The sequence below is a fragment of the Melozone crissalis genome, unplaced genomic scaffold (genome assembly GCF_028551555.1).
Source record: "Melozone crissalis strain CALT ecotype California unplaced genomic scaffold, PUWL_Pcris_2 ptg000006l_1, whole genome shotgun sequence".
NCBI classification, from domain to species: Eukaryota; Metazoa; Chordata; class Aves; order Passeriformes; family Passerellidae; genus Melozone; species Melozone crissalis.
In genome coordinates, this window is record NW_026535784.1 from 22,658,435 (window position 1) to 22,676,806 (window position 18,372).

At 40.2% G+C, this 18,372-nt stretch overlaps 1 protein-coding gene across 3 annotated transcripts in view; it reads right to left on the reverse strand.

The window, feature by feature from the left end:
• DLC1 (DLC1 Rho GTPase activating protein) overlaps positions 1 to 18,372 on the reverse strand; it is a 197,859-nt gene that overhangs the window by 19,069 nt on the left and 160,418 nt on the right. For all 3 annotated transcript variants that reach the window (XM_054294173.1, XM_054294181.1, XM_054294190.1), the window contains 2 exons: positions 5,733 to 5,804; positions 2,489 to 2,570 (listed from right to left, as the gene is read on the reverse strand). In XM_054294173.1, the coding sequence (XP_054150148.1) occupies positions 2,489 to 2,570; positions 5,733 to 5,804 (154 nt within the window). The remainder of the gene's footprint in view (positions 1 to 2,488; positions 2,571 to 5,732; positions 5,805 to 18,372) is intronic.

Consider the following 18,372-nt stretch of genomic DNA (forward strand, 5'->3'; position numbering starts at 1 on the left):
TAACCATCTCTTACTAAGTGCCATATACTATCTCTGTAGTTCAAGTCTCAACCCACTTTTCACTTGAAAATATTCCTTAAAAAACATAATGGGGTGGGTTAAAGTTAACTTATTTTTCCTGCTCACATTAATAAGATTATTAAATAATAATTAACAATGCTGTTCATTTGTAAGCTATCATTTAAAGTGCTTCAAATCTAAAGAAGAAATCCCTGCCACTGTCATTTCTACAGTGTTTTTAAAACAATTGTTTCACATACAGTTATCAAAACAAAGTAATTAGAACTTCTGGGAGACAATGGCTATTACACAGAAAAGCAGAATCTCAACACAGACCTCTTACTATTTTGTTACCATCCATTGTGTACAATGATCACTTAGCTCTGTGCTGAAAGTGCAAATAACTCCCAAAGTATTCTGATTTTCAGTCAAGAAACAGCGATAGACTTACAGTTGTGAAACTGCTCAAAGCCTTTACTGAGTAAACCCCTTTACTGTTTACACACTGACTGTGGCATGAGTCAAAATAAACCCAGACTGCAGGCAGAAAGGCAGCATTCCAAACTGTGTGCTTCTCCACAGTTTTTAATGAGCTTTGCAAAATTAAACACAGAGGTGGGGAAAAAAAAATTGAAAGGTGGAAATGTTGTGATAATGAACTGCTTTTGGCTAACACACACGGTAAAAGGCCAAATTCAGACATCCGAGATGGTTAATTAAATTACTTCAATTTTATTTTGAGGTGGGATCTGAATGATTCTGGATATACTTCAGTGTCAGTTTTAAAGTTATTTTGTAAAAGATAATTCTGACATACAAGCCACAGGCTTCAGAATGATACAGTTCAACCTTTAAAATCTTTGTCTCATAGAGATACGGAGTGCGTGTTGCTATTTTCATCACTGAGAAACAACCCACTACATTTTTTCCCTTGTATAATTAATTAATCCCAGGCTAAAAAGTATTCTTGGAGGAGAGCACCAAAAGCAAAATATGCTGGCCTGACTGTGTTTTGTTCTCCTGGCGAGGTAAGACCATGCTTCTAGGAATCAGCATTTATTTGCATTGCTGTGCTTTCTGTTCAATGACTTCACAAGTTCCAGAGCACACAAATAAGTAGACCAACACATCATATTTAAATATCGATGGAATAGGTGTTCCACATTTGAGGAAGGCACATCTTGTATGAATTTAACGTTAATGAGCTTTTCCCCTTCCTAATGACTGGACAACAAATCTGTTTTCCTAGTTTGAAAATCCTGTAAATATTTCTGAAGAACTTTAAATTCCAGTCCCTCTCTTTCCCTTCCAAGTATGGCAGTGATGGCATGAGAACACTATAAACTTAAAGCTGTTCTTAAAAGGGTTTTGTAATTCATTAGAATTACTGACATTTAGAGTTGCACACACCATGCATGCAGTATCCAAAAGCATTCATTTTGCAGCTTTTGGAAAGCTGCCATACTGAAGGACAGAGCCATAAACCTGCACTTATTTCTAGGCAAGAGGAGACACGAGAAGTTGAAGCTTTTTCTTGTTTGCCATTTAAGATTGTGGACTCGCACTAGAGGAGGTGACTGATGTATGGATTAATGTTAGATGATGTCAGATGGGGCCATTGCGACTGCTTCTAAGACCAAACTGGTAATGCTGAGGCTGTAGTTCTGTAAAAAACACCCTGCCACACACCAGCAAGTCTTGCTCCCTCTTTTTCTCTACCTATCCCTTCTCCTTCTGCTGCTGGCTGTGGGGTCCTGCCCCATTTTTCACACCTTCTGTGAACTTCATTATGTTTTTTTACTGATTTTATTTACTAACCCAGAAAAGGACTATCTAGACCCTTTCTGTGGGGTGAGCCAGTTGAACTGGTTTGTGGAAAGAGCCCATGAAGAACAAAGATGAATTAATGTGAGCATGTGGCCGAGGGCAGAGCTGTCTTTGGAGTAGTGATAAACTAAGAGATTCCCTTACATTATCCCTTTCAGCCATAGCCAGGTTACAGGGCAATGCACTGAGGCCAGCATGAGGGTTTGTATATAGAGCTCTTTGTTTATACACACAGCATTTTGTTTGTATGCACAGCTGTCCACCAAGGTAAGAAAGGAGAGTGATGGAGTGCAAAGCATTACTTTGCTGATACTGCTTCCCAAGCCCAGTTCCTGTGTGGGAATTGGTGCTGCAGTTGTACGTGCTGATGGCTACAGCCAGCACAGCTCTGCTTTCACATGCCCGACTTGGGAATTAGGAAAGAGCAAAGAAAGGGGAGTAATAAAAAAATATGCCTGTGAAATCCCTTTCACAAAGATTCCTGCCACCCTCCTCCAACTTTCTTTTAAATAAGATCCCCAAACATTACTTAAACCAATAAGGTATTTTAATGAAAACCACATACTTTTGTGTGCTTTTTTTGGTTGTGCTTTTCCCAGGTGCTTTCTATTACACAGGAAGGGTTTTGTTTCAGAATGCAGTGTGATTTTTATTCACCTACCTGCATAACGCCTCAATAGCATCTCTGTCCAGAAAGTCATGCTCTCTCTTGACTAGAGCAATGTCAATTGGAAAAAGGAGATCTGCAGGAAGAGAAACAGATCAAAAACCAAAGTGAGGCTTACTCCCAGTGACCTGTTATTTCAAACAACTGCTCAGCTGCCTGCAGCTGAGCTCATCAATAAGCCAGTGATTGGTGCTTAGGCAAACACATGCTATCACCTCTAATGCCAGAGGTGCTTCCTTTTCATCTACAAATTTTTGTCACGCAGCCTTGATAACTGAGAGTTTATACACAGAATGGAGGAAAAATTATTAAAGCAGAGATGAAACAATGGGAGATGGAAAAAGGCAAATGCAAGCTTCCTTATCAGATATCAGAAGTATACACTAATTCAGGATAGATTTATTTAAAATAAATATGCAATCTCCATCAAAATACTAACATCTCACACGAAGAAAAAAGGCCAGTAAATGCCAAAACTCTGAGAAAGAACGATAAAAAAAAAGCCTTGAATCTCCTTAGCCGTTAATCAAGCTATTTAAGTTTGACACTGTTTCATTAATGAGATATGGCTCAAAATGAAAGCAAGCCAAGCTGCCTGGACACCACACCGCCTCCTTTCCTTAGGAGATTATTTAGGTAAACAACTGGGAGAGTGAGGGGGAGGAAACAATGTTGGCAGAGAGCTGAAAATTTACTACAGCTCTGAAGCAGCAAACACATATATATCATTTACTGTACTCCACAGATTCCTGACTGTCATACAGGTCCTGATCTGGCATTCCTTGCACAGCTAAAACTCCCACCCAAAGCTGCTGGTTCTTCAGGGTGTGCACAGAAATACAAGGGCAATCTATGAGCAGACTGCTGCAGTTGCACACAATTTCCCTGATCCAAGTAATTGTCTGTGAATTTTTAAATTTCTATAGAATAGGAAGAATGAACTGAAATAACAGATATTAATTTCCAGAAAGGTATTTTCTAACAGAAAATGAACTCTATGAATTTTATGAAATTAATTCATTTTCTATAGCAACAGAAATGAATTTTATGTCCTTATTTTCATAGCATCATACAATGGTTTGTGTTGGAACAACCTTAAAGTCTACCACTTCCAAGGCCCCTGCTATGGAGAGGGACACCTTCCACTAGACCAGGTTTCTCTAAGACCCACCCAACCTTGCTTTGAACACTTTCAGGGACAGGCTATCCACAGCTTCCACAACTGTCTCAGAAATACAAATTATAACATATTCTGCAAAATGCTAGAAATTCTGTATTTTCTACAGAAAACTGCAGTTTTAGCAAAGCAAATGGCAAAGGTTCACTGATCAATCTCCCATTTTAAATGTACACTGCGTTGGAACACTCCATATAGGAAACTTCTCAGAACTCTTGTACTGTACCCAATTAGTATAGTACAAAGCCTCCTTCACAGGCCTCCCCTTCACTGTTTTAAGTAGAAAATGCAAGTAAAGAGAGGGAGCACATTCAGCTTGTGTTTTTCAGCAGTGCTGATGTAAGTTTTTCCACTGGCAAAGTCATATCTGAAAATGTCCACAAGAGAACGTGTGAGAACTTAAGTGAGAGAGGTGACTTGAAAGAAGCTGATAGTCTGCATAAGACCCTTTTTTTTTAATGCTTAATCTATGCTATTGCTGGCTTTGTTGTTGCTGCTGCCAGGGGGGCTTGCAAAGGACAATGGTATATTGTTTTTCAGTAAGGACAGCTGTCCTTTCAATGGGTATGACTGGCCCTGCTCTCACTCCTTGTCTCTCACCTCTGCGGTCCTTTTGATGTTAGGCAGGACATGATGTCACAACAGAAACTTCATGTAGGTTTAGAATCTCTAGGTAGGGCAATGGTCCTACACAGGTAGGACATGTTTTCTGAATGCAAGTAATTTATTAGGGGATGTATGTCTCAGCATTATAAGAAACCCACAAGGCCACCTATTCAGCTGTGAGAGTTTTGTCTCAGTTGTAACAAAAACTGGAAGTACAGTTCCAGCTCCATATACCAAGAAAATCTTGGCTTCTCCATTAGCATAGAAAAAAAAAGAAGCAAAGAAAAAAAGAAAAAATAAAAGGAAATTTAATTTCTGAACAGGCAAAGAAAAGTTTTGCCAAGTGCAGCTTTTGAAAGTGCTATTATCATCTCATATTGCAAATGCAGCTGCAAATCAAAGCTAAACAAGATCATTTTTCAAGAAGGTCAGCTCAGCATTTGCTGTAATTTTCAGCAGTTATTCACTGTAATAATGAACTTTCTATGCTCGTTCTTACAAGCAGCAGCTGGAGTTTGCTTCGTAGAAATGAAGAGGCAATAACGAGTGCATAATAATTTCACTGTAGTGAAAGTAATTTAAAGTAGTGTGGGGGAAAATTCTGAACAATAATATAGATATATAAAGAAGCATGTCATACTTTTAAAACAAACTTCTATATGCTACTCTGCATCAGAGTGTAAGAACTGTATGCCAAACCTGCAGGTTTCTAGTAGGCTGGAGAGGCACTGAAGAAAACAATTCTCATTGAGCAAAACCTTGTAAGAACTGTATGCCAAACCTGCAGGTTTCTAGTAGGCTGGAGAGGCACTGAAGAAAACAATTCTCATTGAGCAAAACCTTGTAAAAGCGGAGACACAAAATGAATGTATCCCAGAGAAGGACAAGTGACTGCAGGAGGCAGCCACTCCTCTGAGGAGCATCTGCACAACCACAGCTTGCATGTTCTTTTTCCCTTCATAGTAAACCTACGCCTAACTTCAACTCAAACCATTCTGACTAAACACACAGGACTTAGGAAACATGAGGCAAATAGACATATCCATGCATATGCAGAATTTCCTACTACTGTTCCATTAGGAGAGCTGGCCAGTGGAGCTGCACACAGCTTTTGTATTTCTCCAAGACTGGGCTTGTAGCAGTGGCTGACTGTTCCTCTCTGTTTTAACCAGAGGGAAGATACCACTGTGGTAACCTTTACATTTGTTCTATGATGATGTTTGGAAGATTCAGACTAAAACAGAAACCTGAAACAAATTCAAAACTCCTGCATTCTTCAGAGTCTCGTTGGGTTTGGTACATCTATGTGTGTTGTGGGTGGCAGAGAGCAGCCCAGTCCCTAAAAGTCACCTCATGTACTGGAACTTCAGTGGTGCCCCTGAATCTCATTCATTGGTGAATATTCCATCTTATTGTCCAAAAGTTGCTGGGGGAGGATTGAGTTCAGGTGCCTACCTTCATAAAGCTGTGCATACTGTGGGAAGCCAGCAGCCCGCAGCCAGTCACAAGCTTCCTTGGCCTCAATTTCTGAAAGAGGACAGAAACAAATTCCCCTCTGGTTAGTGATCTGCAGAGAAAAAACCTCCTCTCCACCACTTCTACTATCCCCACTGCAAAATAAGCACAAAGGTTTCCAGAAACTTTGAACTCAGACCCACGTTTGCTTATCCTAGTTTGCTTTTCTTCTATTGAACATATCTTAGATTCTGGAAAGTCACTAACGCTCAGCTGCTATTTATCAACAGCTCATCATTTCAGTGGTAAGAGAAACAGGCACTAATGAAAACTGCAGCAGTTATGGATTATCCTGTACAGTATTTACAGTATTTGTTAACACTAGAAAAAACAATCTGCAATCAACATGAGCAGTGCTTGTTCGGCAAATCTTTTGGTCCTCTTGGCACAACTCCTTTGTCTTGACAGAAATTTCTTGCAGAGCTCGCATTACTGTGCACTTTAACACCTTGTAGATAGTCCTGACAGACTCAAGTCCAAGAACAACTGACACACTGTACTGCAGCTTATTCAAGCACATACTTACTACCCAACAAGAACCTAGTTTCATTGGAAGTCTACGAAGTATTTATGAGTTACTTGGTGTATTACAGGAAGGTTTCCCTCACACTGCCCAAAACAGCATGCCACAGAATGAAATTATTCACACACATATATGTTACACAGAAAGAAAGGAGTATTACTCTGTGAATAAATCACATACAAATTCATCTGCTACTTAATACATGTAGAGATAAAGAATATGTTATCCTATTAGCTCAAACTAGGAAAATATAAAAGGTACCTAGGGTATTCTCCAAGTGTTGAAGAAATGGACTGGGCTAATTATGTTCTTCAAAAAATTCAATAAAGTGCTACTGGGAATTTAGCTCCCTGCTTAGAACTGATCAAATGAACAATGAGAAATCAGAAAGTATTACAGTTTGTCTGGCTTTCATTATACTCACTGTTCCTGATGGACCAGGAAACAAAAGCTTCATTATGCACAAGTCAGTACACAATTTTGCCACCTACTTGGAGAGGATACTATGGCTACCTGCTGCAGAAACCATGCACAAAGGGGCTTGCTCAGAATTGCTCCAAATACAGGTTACTGAATACAGGGCATTGAAAAGCCAAACACAGTGTAAGTAAAATATCACAAAATTTTGTCACGCTAAGAAATATTCCCAGTGAGATATAGGTACACAAATTGGATGAAATGGCAGACACATATTAGCATCTCCAAAACGATGGCAACCCCCCTCTCATTTTCCAAACTGCTACAATTGTGTTAAAATATTTGTGCTTTGCAAGACTACTTTGCTAAGACACATCCAAACCAAGGGGTTAAGGTGAGCCAAAACACAACATTCCAGATAAATAAACATCTAAAAATCCACTCCTGTTGAAGTCAGGACAAGCAGGCATTTGTGCAACTTGTGTTTGCTTCACCTTTGGGTTATGGCACCACATGAGAACAAGCACGTACAGACATATTGACTTAGCTACTGATTAAGGAAAGGCATTCTTCAATTCCAATTGCAAACTATTACAAAGTTTTGCTTAAAGTAGTATTTCAACTTCAGTATGCTAAGGAAATATGTGGGAAATTCAATAAAGAAAAAATATTTGAAACTTGTATGGCTACAGCAAGAACAAACAAGACGACAGATTAATACTTCACAAGCAATTAAAGTAGCAAAGCAAAAAACTGCAACAAATTTTTAAGACTACTTAAAATAAAACAGTATCTTATAGGTTGCATTCTGCAGAAGCACTTGGATTGAATGAGAATTTTGCTAGATTTAAAACCAGGAAAGAAATTATCCTAGATAACAAGCATTTGGCAAAAAATGCAGGGAGATGCTTGCAGCGCAATTGAAAAAAGTGTGAGATTCCTTACTACTACAGGCACTCTTCAATGTGTTTAAATATTTGTTCACAGTTCCTTTACTGAGCACCCCAGGTGTATGGCCTGTAAATTATTTCTAGAACTAGAAAATTATGAATATGCATTCACTGGACTTTTTTCACCATTCTCTACAGAGGTTTTGTGTATCTTTTCTACAAATGTGCCAGGGATGTTAAAGTTACATTTTATGGGCACCCAGCTGTCATGTGCCTTTGGGACTTTCACAGCATATTTGCTTTCAAAACACCTTTGAGAATACCCCAAGGAGTTTAGGCAATGAAACAGCTGATTTTTTCCTATCTGTCCACAAGAATTGCAGAGAACAACAAACCACAAGTGCAGCTGTCCATCGATTAGGCTGTGTAAATGCCTAGGGTTGGGTACAAGACAGTGCTAAGTGTTTAAAAGCCACATTTGCCCCATTTTCATAGGGCAAGTTGCAAGTCCTGGAAGGGCAAAAGGTTGCAAGTCCTGTTGCAAGCCCTTGAAAGGGTGAAGGGTTTGGAGTACTCTCCTGAACAAGGGGCCAGGGAGTGCCCTGAGGCCAGGGCTCTCTCCATCTCATCTCCACCCACACACAGCTTGGTCAAGAGAGGGACATGATGGGTACTGGTGACAGAGTGGAGGTGGGACCTAAAAGAGTGGCTCCTTTTGTTCAACTCAGGTAGGCCAAACTCAGGATTCCTCCTAGACTGCACTCCTATGTGGTGTGACCAGACAAAGGGAAAGGTAATTTTTTAACCCAGCTTTCCTATCTCAATCTTGTTGGCTACTGATGAGCCAGAGTATGAACAAAACTGTGTATGTGTGTAAAATTCAGGCGGACCAAAATATAGACAGAGGGAGAATCCAGCCCAAGGTACACTGAATAAGCTGCACAGAAAGCAGAGTACACTGAACAAGCTTCCTCACAATAAGAGATACAAATTTAAACAGCTGAGAGCTTCTCTAGGTAAAAAGTTCATTACTGCAGCTTAACTGGAATCTGTGTTTGAGAATAAAACACACTGGTTAAACCTGAGGTTCTGGCCAAATCATTTAAACTACCCGAGAGGAAGAAGCTCATTCCCACAGTTTCCAAATTCCAGCTTCCAGCTCAGCAGCATTAGCCCTGGGACTCTTGGTTTGCTAGCTGCCAGTTTCATATCCAAGTCTACATGAGAATATTTACGTGCAAGTCCTTGTCATCCTGATCAATGGCAATCAAGATAATAAGAGACAAAAGAAAGAACAGGTCTTCCAAAATCAGACTTTCCAACTACTTCTAAAAACATTTAGAAGGGACAGAGCATTGAATAGCCTTTGTTCAGTATCCCAGGGGACACAGGTTACAGATAATTATCTGAGCTAGGAACTCACTGCATTTGCTTGGCTGGGGCCAGGTAATAGCCACAGGGAGGAGAGGAAACTTGCAGAGGAACTCTACACTGCTTTCCAACCTATTTTAGGAAAGTCCTACTTCAGCCACAATTTGCAAAGCAATTTCTGATGAAGACCTGGCAGCTGAACTGATAAGCTGCTGCAGGCAAAGGACTGGTCCCACTGCCTCCTTCCCACTCCATCCCTGCAGTGCCACTTCCTTTCTGAATCAAACATCCTTGCCAGTTAAAACCTTTACAATAAACTACCACCCAGCATACATTCCAAGCAAGAAATGTATGTGCAGCTTTTCAGACGTGCATCCTGTGCCCTCCCCCAGCAGCAGGAGGTTCTTGTACGAAAAACCGCTGGCAAGGAAGAAATTGTGCTATTATTTCTAAATGTCCTGATACAAAAAAAAAAAATTTAAAAAAACCCCAAAAAACCTCTTAGAAAGTAAAACAAAACAAATTTAAAAAACCCCACCCAAATCCCCCAAAACCCCCAAAACTACAATGAAGTCTTTATTCTTGGTGTCGTGTAAGCAAAGAACAGGCAAATGTGTTACAGAGGAAACAGGAAATTTTTATTGGAACCAGCTTTATTTGTTAGTCTGTTTTACAAAGCAGTCCTCCATGCTCAAATCAAGGATAGCAGTTCCTTTTGTGTATGGTTAGGAGCCATTAGTCCTTATTTACCCACTTCCAGAGGGATTAGGAGAACTCAATTCTTCCCCAGAGTAGTAAATGAAAATGGAAAATGGAAAAGTCTAACTTCCCTTTTTGTTAAACTTTGGTTAATCTTGGTTCCTGGCCTGGTAAATTTGCAAGTTTAGACCTTCAGAGTAAAAATATCTCAATTAACACCTTGTTTGAAACTGCTGTTGCAGAAGGGAGAACTGTAAGATGTCTATAGTCTTTTGTTTAATGATACCTTCTCTCCCATAGAAAAGAAAATCCACACAGTGATACTGCAATAACATTCTTTCAGAAAAAAAAAAATCATCATAGCAGTCCAGTTAAGACAGCAACAACATTTACTTTCATTCTTCTTTTTCACTTCCATGAAATAACATGCAATTTAAACACTAGCTCTTTCAGGGTCTTCAGGACAAGGCGCAAAGCAGATGTATCTTTGTACAGTCATGCATTGACTCAATTTTCACCTAAGTGCTAAACATCTTATGAACAGTTTTTCCAAGCAGATGGTTTCCTCTTGCCTCAACTCAGCCACCTTTACAATCATATTAGCACCTCCACACATCAGTTCTACCCATCTCACCTTTTGGCTCTGTTAAGAGAGCAGCTCGTAAAAATCTGTAGTGAGACTGGTAAAATCAGCACTGTCAAAATCAAGTCTAAGAAAAAAATGGGCTTCACTTCTGAAGGTTCACTTCAACGTCCTACGTAACAACTGGGTTTTTTTGAGCTTCTTAATTGCATCTTGGTCTTAATTTTAAAGTAAGTTTTTCTAGTTGAAATTCACTATTTGACTTTTTTTTCAGAAGAGGAAAAAAAAACTTGTAGAAATTGAATATAAAATTATCTTCCTGAATTAGCTTGCTGGAGAGGCTCTCACATACAGTGCAGAGAATGATTCCAGACTTTCATGAAAGCTGGAGATGAACACACTATCTCCTTACTTCAATGTCTAAAACTCCATAATCTATCTTCATATTTGCTGAGGCACAGAGGAGCACATGGAGCACAGAAAGCACAAAGGATTCTTCCCCATCCATGACTGATGGTCCAGTTTAATGGCTGCAAATGGCTGGCACATTCTTTTTCTGTCTATATCAGAAATTACCTCTCCCTACCTGTCACGTCCCTCTGAAACTTCTGGTGCTTTGCAAAATTTTTGTTCAACTCAAAAGCACTGTCCTAAGCTACTAAGAAACTTGAGATCATTCAGGATCATTTTTTTTAAGACCAGCTGTGGTATATGTGAGAAATACTCTTCTTTGGATAGACTTCCACTGCCCAAGTACAAGCAATCATTTTTCCTCGTGCTTGAATTGCATCCCTGACATGTGAATTGTGGTCCCAACATTAGACCTGATCAGACTACCCAACCACTCAGTCTATAGATACATGAACACAGATGTGAAATCTGAGACAAACCGGGGAAATAACTGCACTGTGGCAGCTGTCTACAAATGAGCAGTGCAGGCATTGAAAATGATAAATCAGCTCTGTGTAATGTCATATGCCTGCAGCCCTTTAAAGTTGGGACAGTATGACTGACTTCCTAAGAGTAAGCCTGTTATGTGTCCAGGGCCACAGATGGCTTTCACTTTGAAGATATGCGACTGTTGTTGGAAAATAATTAAATTCCTTCTCATAAGCCTGTTTTTTCTCAAACTTATATCGTTTAATATTCCTTAGGCAGTATCATTAACTTAGCACTCCACACCTTTCAAGAAATCAGCACATAGCAAGGACTAAAGAAAGCAAAAATATAATTAGTGAAGAATGGCATTTTATAAGGATAATGCACTCAAGCACAAACTTGGGAAGTTTGTCAATAAATGTTCAACCAGTAAAAACGACAGCATTCTGAAAATCCCATTAAAAGCTCTTGCCAAATTTCTAACACACTTGGAATTTCTTCTACTTCTAGGAGAACCATCTAATCATATACAACTGTTCTAGAATACCAGTCGGACACATTCAGTCCATGAAGGATGCACTTCTAGAAGAACCAGTGAGATCAAGCGAACATAAAGCACAGCTTTTGAACTCATTATGAGCTTGCTGGTTTTGAAGAGAAAGCTAACCACCTTCCCAAGAGAGTAACTTTTCTCCTTTCACCTTTAAAGCACAAGTTGCATTTTACATTTGCAGCTGCCTTTTTTTATGTGCTCCTCTATTTCACTGTGCTTCAATTTACCTTCTACAGTCAAACGATACACGCTGTGACCTCCACTTACTGCTGCCTGCCTCAGCAATCAATTTGAGCCAGTATGGATGCATGTGCAATTTTAAGAAACTATCTCTTATTAAAAACTTTCAGAGGGATGGGGAGAGGGGGACTCACAAATTCTTAAGGCAAACCGTATATGACACCAAATATAAATACTGCTTCCTAGTCATAAAACCCCTAGAAACAGTGATGAATGTTGCTCAGATATTCCACAACTATATGATGACAACTAAAAAAATACTCTCTTTGTGTTGTCTCCTGCTGGCTTTGGGTTAAACATGGGACTGAGAGGCTTTTTCAAGCTACAGAACCTTGAAGCAAGACAGTAACTATGCAGTTGATGTTATGTATAAACCACAGGACACTGGGAGAAGAAACAGAGTATGTTTGGAATTTGTGTGGGAACAGATGAAGAAGTAAGGAAACAGATGTTTAAGATCATATATTGATGCTTTCTCTGAAAAAAAAAGCAGGAAGCTTGAACACCCCCTTTTTTTTTTGGTCAGCAGAACTTTTGAAAAAAGCAAATGGCTTACTTCCACTGATAGGATTTCAGTTTGTTTATTTCCTTATTGATGAAAGCTAAATAAAAATAAAAATTAAAAAAAAAAGAATGTGACTGGTTTCCAAAATATCTACAGAGGTGTATGTTGGCTGTATGTACCTTCCCTCCTTCCCAACTATATCAAATTACAGAATATAGTACTTTTAATTGCTCACTAATACTCTCGCTAGCACAGCAAGCACAATGCTACTTTTGTGGACCAAAATTTAATTATTAAACTTGAACCTCTTCATAGTCTTCAGCATATCAAAATCACTTCAGAATTTTTTCAGCTCACAACATAAAAAGAGAAACAACATTTGTTGAAAATATTTCAAACGTTTAGAGATCAAGACTACACTTGTTAAAATCAGTGGAAGCCTCCATCAATTTCAGAGGACTTAACTAGGACTTTCCCAGTGTGGATCTGTGCGTCTCTAAAATTCAACTTTTGCAGGAATAAATGGGGTCAGTTTCACTATTTTTAGCATGGGGAGAAACCCAGGTTTTCATCAAAGAAAGGACAGTGCCCTATTTCAGCAGGTCAGAGAGGCACAACCACCACCTCCAGAGCATGCCCTGGCTGGCAAGAGGCCCTTTCCTCTGCCAAGAGGACCAAGCACAACTGATTAGCTCTGAAAAGCACCAAATCAACATCATTTCGGGATCTAATAAAGGGCCACTGAAATAAAGGATATTCCCCATGTGTCTGTCAAGCCCCTTCCCTATACACTCTGTAACAGATTGCAATTACTGCTCATTTTCACACCATTAAATATGCTTCTAGCAGCCTAAGGTTAGCTGCATTACTTCCTAACTTGTGGAAGACTTTGGGAAAGCATGTTCTAGGACACAAAAGAATCATCACAACTCCTGGTTTACACTGTAAGTTAATGATTTATTCCTAAATAGAGTTTTGTTTTATTTTGTTGATGTTTTGGTTTTTTTGTTGGTTTGGTTTTTTTACATTTTGAGCATATACAGGAGAATTTGGAAATAAATTGAAAAACCAATGTGATCTGAAGATAAAACACTAACTTTGTTTAATCAGAAAACTATAGCTTGATGTGGCAGTTTTCCTGTCATATAACAACTCTATGGGTTAAAGATGGTCTTCTCCCATCTTGTTTTTAAGAAGGTTCACAGATGAAGAGGAACAAGATGTCAAATGACTTAAAAAACTCTCAAGAAATAATTGGGCACGTGGGTTATTTATCTGGCCTGCTTAACACAGGGTGGTCTTGGAGGAGGATTATTTGGGGCAGAGAAAGCAGTTAGTCAAATCCTCTGATGGAGGTCATGTTGACAGATTCCAGAGTGAGAACCAAATCCTCCTCCAAAGAGTGGGAAATAGAAGATGACTTTAACCTTCTCTTCTCTCAGAAATTACTTGGTCAGCATGACCTTTGAGAACATACTGAAGGGCAAACATTAACTGTTGCTACTCCCAAGCCCAGCCCTAAAATTGCCCCCTGTCTGCAAGCTTATGGTGTGCGAAGCTCAGCTCAAAGGCTCATTCAGCTCCAGACGGAGGCAAAGGTGAGCAGGCCCAGCATGACAGGTACTTCATCTAAAAAAGGCACAAAGTGTGGGCTACCTGTTCAGATCTAGGAAATAACAATGCTGTAAGAACTGATCTGAACTGGCTCAATGGTTTCTACAAAAGAAAATAGATTTTCTAGACAGTTACTTCTTTGAGCTTGTAACCTCAAAACTATCCATGCATGAAGGAAGAACTGTATGGAAGAATGACTGCCTTTACATCATAACCATTTACAGTTAACCTCATTGATGATCCAGTCCCAAACTATATCGTATCATCCTGTGGGGATGACACAACACTAGATACAAAATACCAGTGACAGTGAACAGCCCAGCATAAAGCTAATTGCATCACAGACAAATGCCTTCTTCCCTGATGCAGAATTAAAGATGTAAACATGGATTTTTCCAAAGCAAATATTACTATGAATGTTCTGTTTTTAGATATTAGAGACAGTTGCAGTATTGTCTGTGTTACTGCATACTTGTAAAAGATCTAATGGTCACATTTTGTATGGATGGAAGAAGAAGGAAAGTTAAAACAGACCATGAAGCTTTACACTGGAAAGTTTCTTGTGTCTTATGTGCACAGGAAATCTATTCTTACAACTCATGGAGAACAGATGGAAGGGTGGCCAGCAGAACATCCAATTCTATGGGTCCACAGGGTCAGAGAGATCATCCCCAAAATGCAAAATGCGATGGGGGAGGAGGGTGGAGGAATGTGTATTGTTGATGATCCTGAAACTTCAGTAAATTATAAGAACAGGTCTGGGAAGGTCAAACTGTGTCCAGCACTGGTTTCAGCAATGTCTTTCAAGCATCTCCTCAGGAATCTTTCTTAGTACAGACTACTGCATTTAATAGAAAGATTTAGACAACTATAAAATAAATATATTTAAACCCAGATCTATGGAACCCTGCACCCTTTAGACTTTAAAAAAATGCCCCACAATAAAGAAGTGAGCCATCCTATCATGTCTTTATAAGGAGAGACCAGATAACATTTTTTCCTGATCCTGTCTCACCTACCACAGTCCTTCCCAAGGGAAACACTAGACAATATTTGAAAGAATATTCATCCTAAGAAATAAAAATGCTTGTCATACTCAAGTAGTTCAGAATGGTCCACAGTATTTATTACCTGTAACTTTCAGATAATGAAATTCAGTGAATTACAGCTAGCTGGCTATGTCATTCTCAACTCTCTTTTGGTTCTGCCAGTTTTGCCAATGGTATATTTTACTAGCAGATCTACTGATTTCAGAGATGTGCTGAGTGGGATAGGGTAGCACTGTCAGCAAGAATGGCCAAGCAAGTGTCAAGTAAAAAGAACCAGAAAGTTCCAATCACAGCCCAGTCCTGTGCAATTCCCTCTCATGAGAATTGCTCATTATTGAAGATAGAATTTGTTTTTTTCCTTTGAAGAGAGGCAGGAAAAGTAGATGAGAAAATAAATTAAAAAAAGGAAACAACAACAACAACAACAAACTTTGTAAAAAACTTTGGAAATCAAAAAACATGCAAGACCCTGATACCCTGCACCATGGAGAATTACTGATTGCTTAGATACAAGCAAGAAATATGGCTGGAATTGCTGAAATTACCAAAATTACTGTATATATACACTTCTACATTACTGTAGAGAATATAGAATCTTGTAATTAATTCACCCTGAAACACCACAATTCAAACTGTAAACAGAACAATATGGTACGCAAAGAATATAAATTACACACGGCATCATCTCCTTATTTAGTGGAGATCAAACCAGCAAATTTTCTGTGAACTGCATATCATTTGATTGCTGTATTTCTATAACATGCACAGGAAGGAAGGGGAAACATCTGAAGTTATTTTTATTTCCCCAAGTCTTGTGGCCATACTGTATGAATGCTAGGGTGGGTCTGGCATTGTCTGAAATGTGTCAGGGTCCTTTTGCATAGCCTCATTTCCTTCTTCCTGTCGCTAGGAAGGATAGTTAAGCATGAAAAGTGCTTGTTTACTGTACAGGACCATCCTGTTAAGCACATGAGTTCTCTTCCTCTGTCTCCTTTTAACCAGCCCAGGGTGCATTGTGTTTATGCTCAAGCCAGTAGCAAAACCCCCATCAGAGGAGAATTGGAAGAGAAGCCTGAATCTCTCAAGAAGCCCAAACATAACACACTGTGGTATTCTGCCTAGAAAAAGAAAATTTATAGTGCAAACTGCATCTCTAAATATTTGCGGAACTCATAAATTCACATGCCTCAAACAAACCGCTGCCTAGAATGTAATGAATCAGAAGAACCAGGAAAGTAAAACCAAGCCACCTCATCTCCTTTTTCTAGGAATCTTAATATAAACATTCAACATCAGTGAATGAGTACAACTACAGTACCTTTTTCCAACACCCCACCAGAGGCAAAACACACTGGGCATTTGTAAGTTTCCATGAGTAGCATCAGTCTTCCTCTCTGGCCCACCAAGGGCAGCTGCAGAAGTGGCTGCGAAGACCCTGACTCAAGAATTAAAATTCCTAGACTGAATCTACACTAGTGAAAAATAAAACCAAATAAGACCACCAGATATGTTCTTGCTGTTCACTACCACTTAGAAATAATATTTTATGACATGTAGGAAGTTAAAGCCTTATGGTGTTTAAAACAATGTATTAGCATTTCCTTTTGATTAAAAAAGTATCAATTAACAACCCAAGTTATTTTAAAAGAAGATGGGATCAAGAATTCCTACAGGTCATATAGCTCCAAATGCCCTGATTTCTATGAGCTTGTAGATGACAAGAATCTTGTCAAAACAATATCTACATCTTCTCTTACATATACTGTATTCCATAATCAAAGAATCTCAGTCCTAATTATGATCCCATCAGCAAACTGAAGTAGTAACCCAAACCCATTAATCTGAGGGACATTCATCCCACTTCCTGGCCATCTCAGCCTTTTTCTTTTTGTTTTCTACTGGAGATGCAGAGCAGGATGCAGTAACAATACCTGACAGATACACTATAGTAGGCTACAGCTGTGGCATCAACAGACACACCTAATACCAACTCCATGTGCTGTCAGACAGCAATGGCCTGCTTGCCAGACAGATGCTGAATCAGTCTGGCACTGAACTGTTGACAGATTCATACTCAGAGGCTCATAAGAAATCTGCCCATTATCTTCCTTCACTACAAATAGCCTCAAAACATAACTTGACTCAGAGAATTGTTATTGAACTGCTGTCAGGAATTTCTTGATCAGGGCAGGGCAATTCAAACAGATCACACTTACTCCTGTAAAAAAAATAAAATAATTGATGGCTAAGATAAAAGTGCATTCCTCAGGCTTTCAAATCAGGTGTGTTAAGTACTATGACACATCAGGCAGAACCTTCTGACTTAGCTAAATACATTGCTTAAATGTAGTTATGTCTTCAAATTTTCCCACAGAGCATATGAGGAGAAAAAAAACTCGAAAGAAGCCTGCTGTACCAATATAAGTGCCTTGACTGGCAACAGAGCTCATTAGGTTAATGGCAACACGTCGCTCAACAACTTCACGGTTTCGGTGGAACGAAGTCATTGCTGTGGTTTGCGAAGAAAGGGAGGGTGACACGGAACGTAAAACTGACCGACTGGAAAACGGCATCGGCTTTCTGTTTTCCTCGAGAAGGGAAAAAGGAAGAGGGGGGTAGGGGTGAGCCCGTCTGGCAGGAGCTGCTGCTCCTCCACCGGGATCAAAGCCGCCGGGGGTGACATCAGGGCTGGCCACCGCCGCACGGGGGGAGCCACCGGGCTCCTGGAGGCCATCGGGCTAATTACGGAAAACTTCAAAAGGAACTCGACGGTTCCCGTCTCGCAAGGGCTCCCAAAAAAAGAAAAGCCACCCAAAACAGAGAAAGACTAAAATTGGGGGGGGGGGGGGGAAGAAAACGAAAAAAAATCCAAAAAACCAACCAAAACCAAACCACCGAAAAAGAAAGATGAAAGATGCGCCACGGTGATCTATAGGGAGCAGCCGCATCCCGAGCGGCGCTCCGCGCCCGCGGTACCCCCGCTCCTGCGCTGTTAACCCTTTCGGCCGCGCTCCCGAGCACAGCCCCGCGGGCGCTCCCCAGACACAGCAGCAACCCCGGGCTCCCGCAGCGCTCCCGTCCCACCGGGGGCCGCCGCCGCCGCCCCGACGGCGCTTCTCACCCGCGCACACGGGGCCAAGCGCCCCGCGGGACGGGGCAGCCGCCCCCTGCCAGCGCTGCCGCCCCGGGGCTGCGGGACAACACCAGCGGATCCCGTCCCTCTCTGCCCCCATGTGCTGCCCCGCGGCACTTTCCGC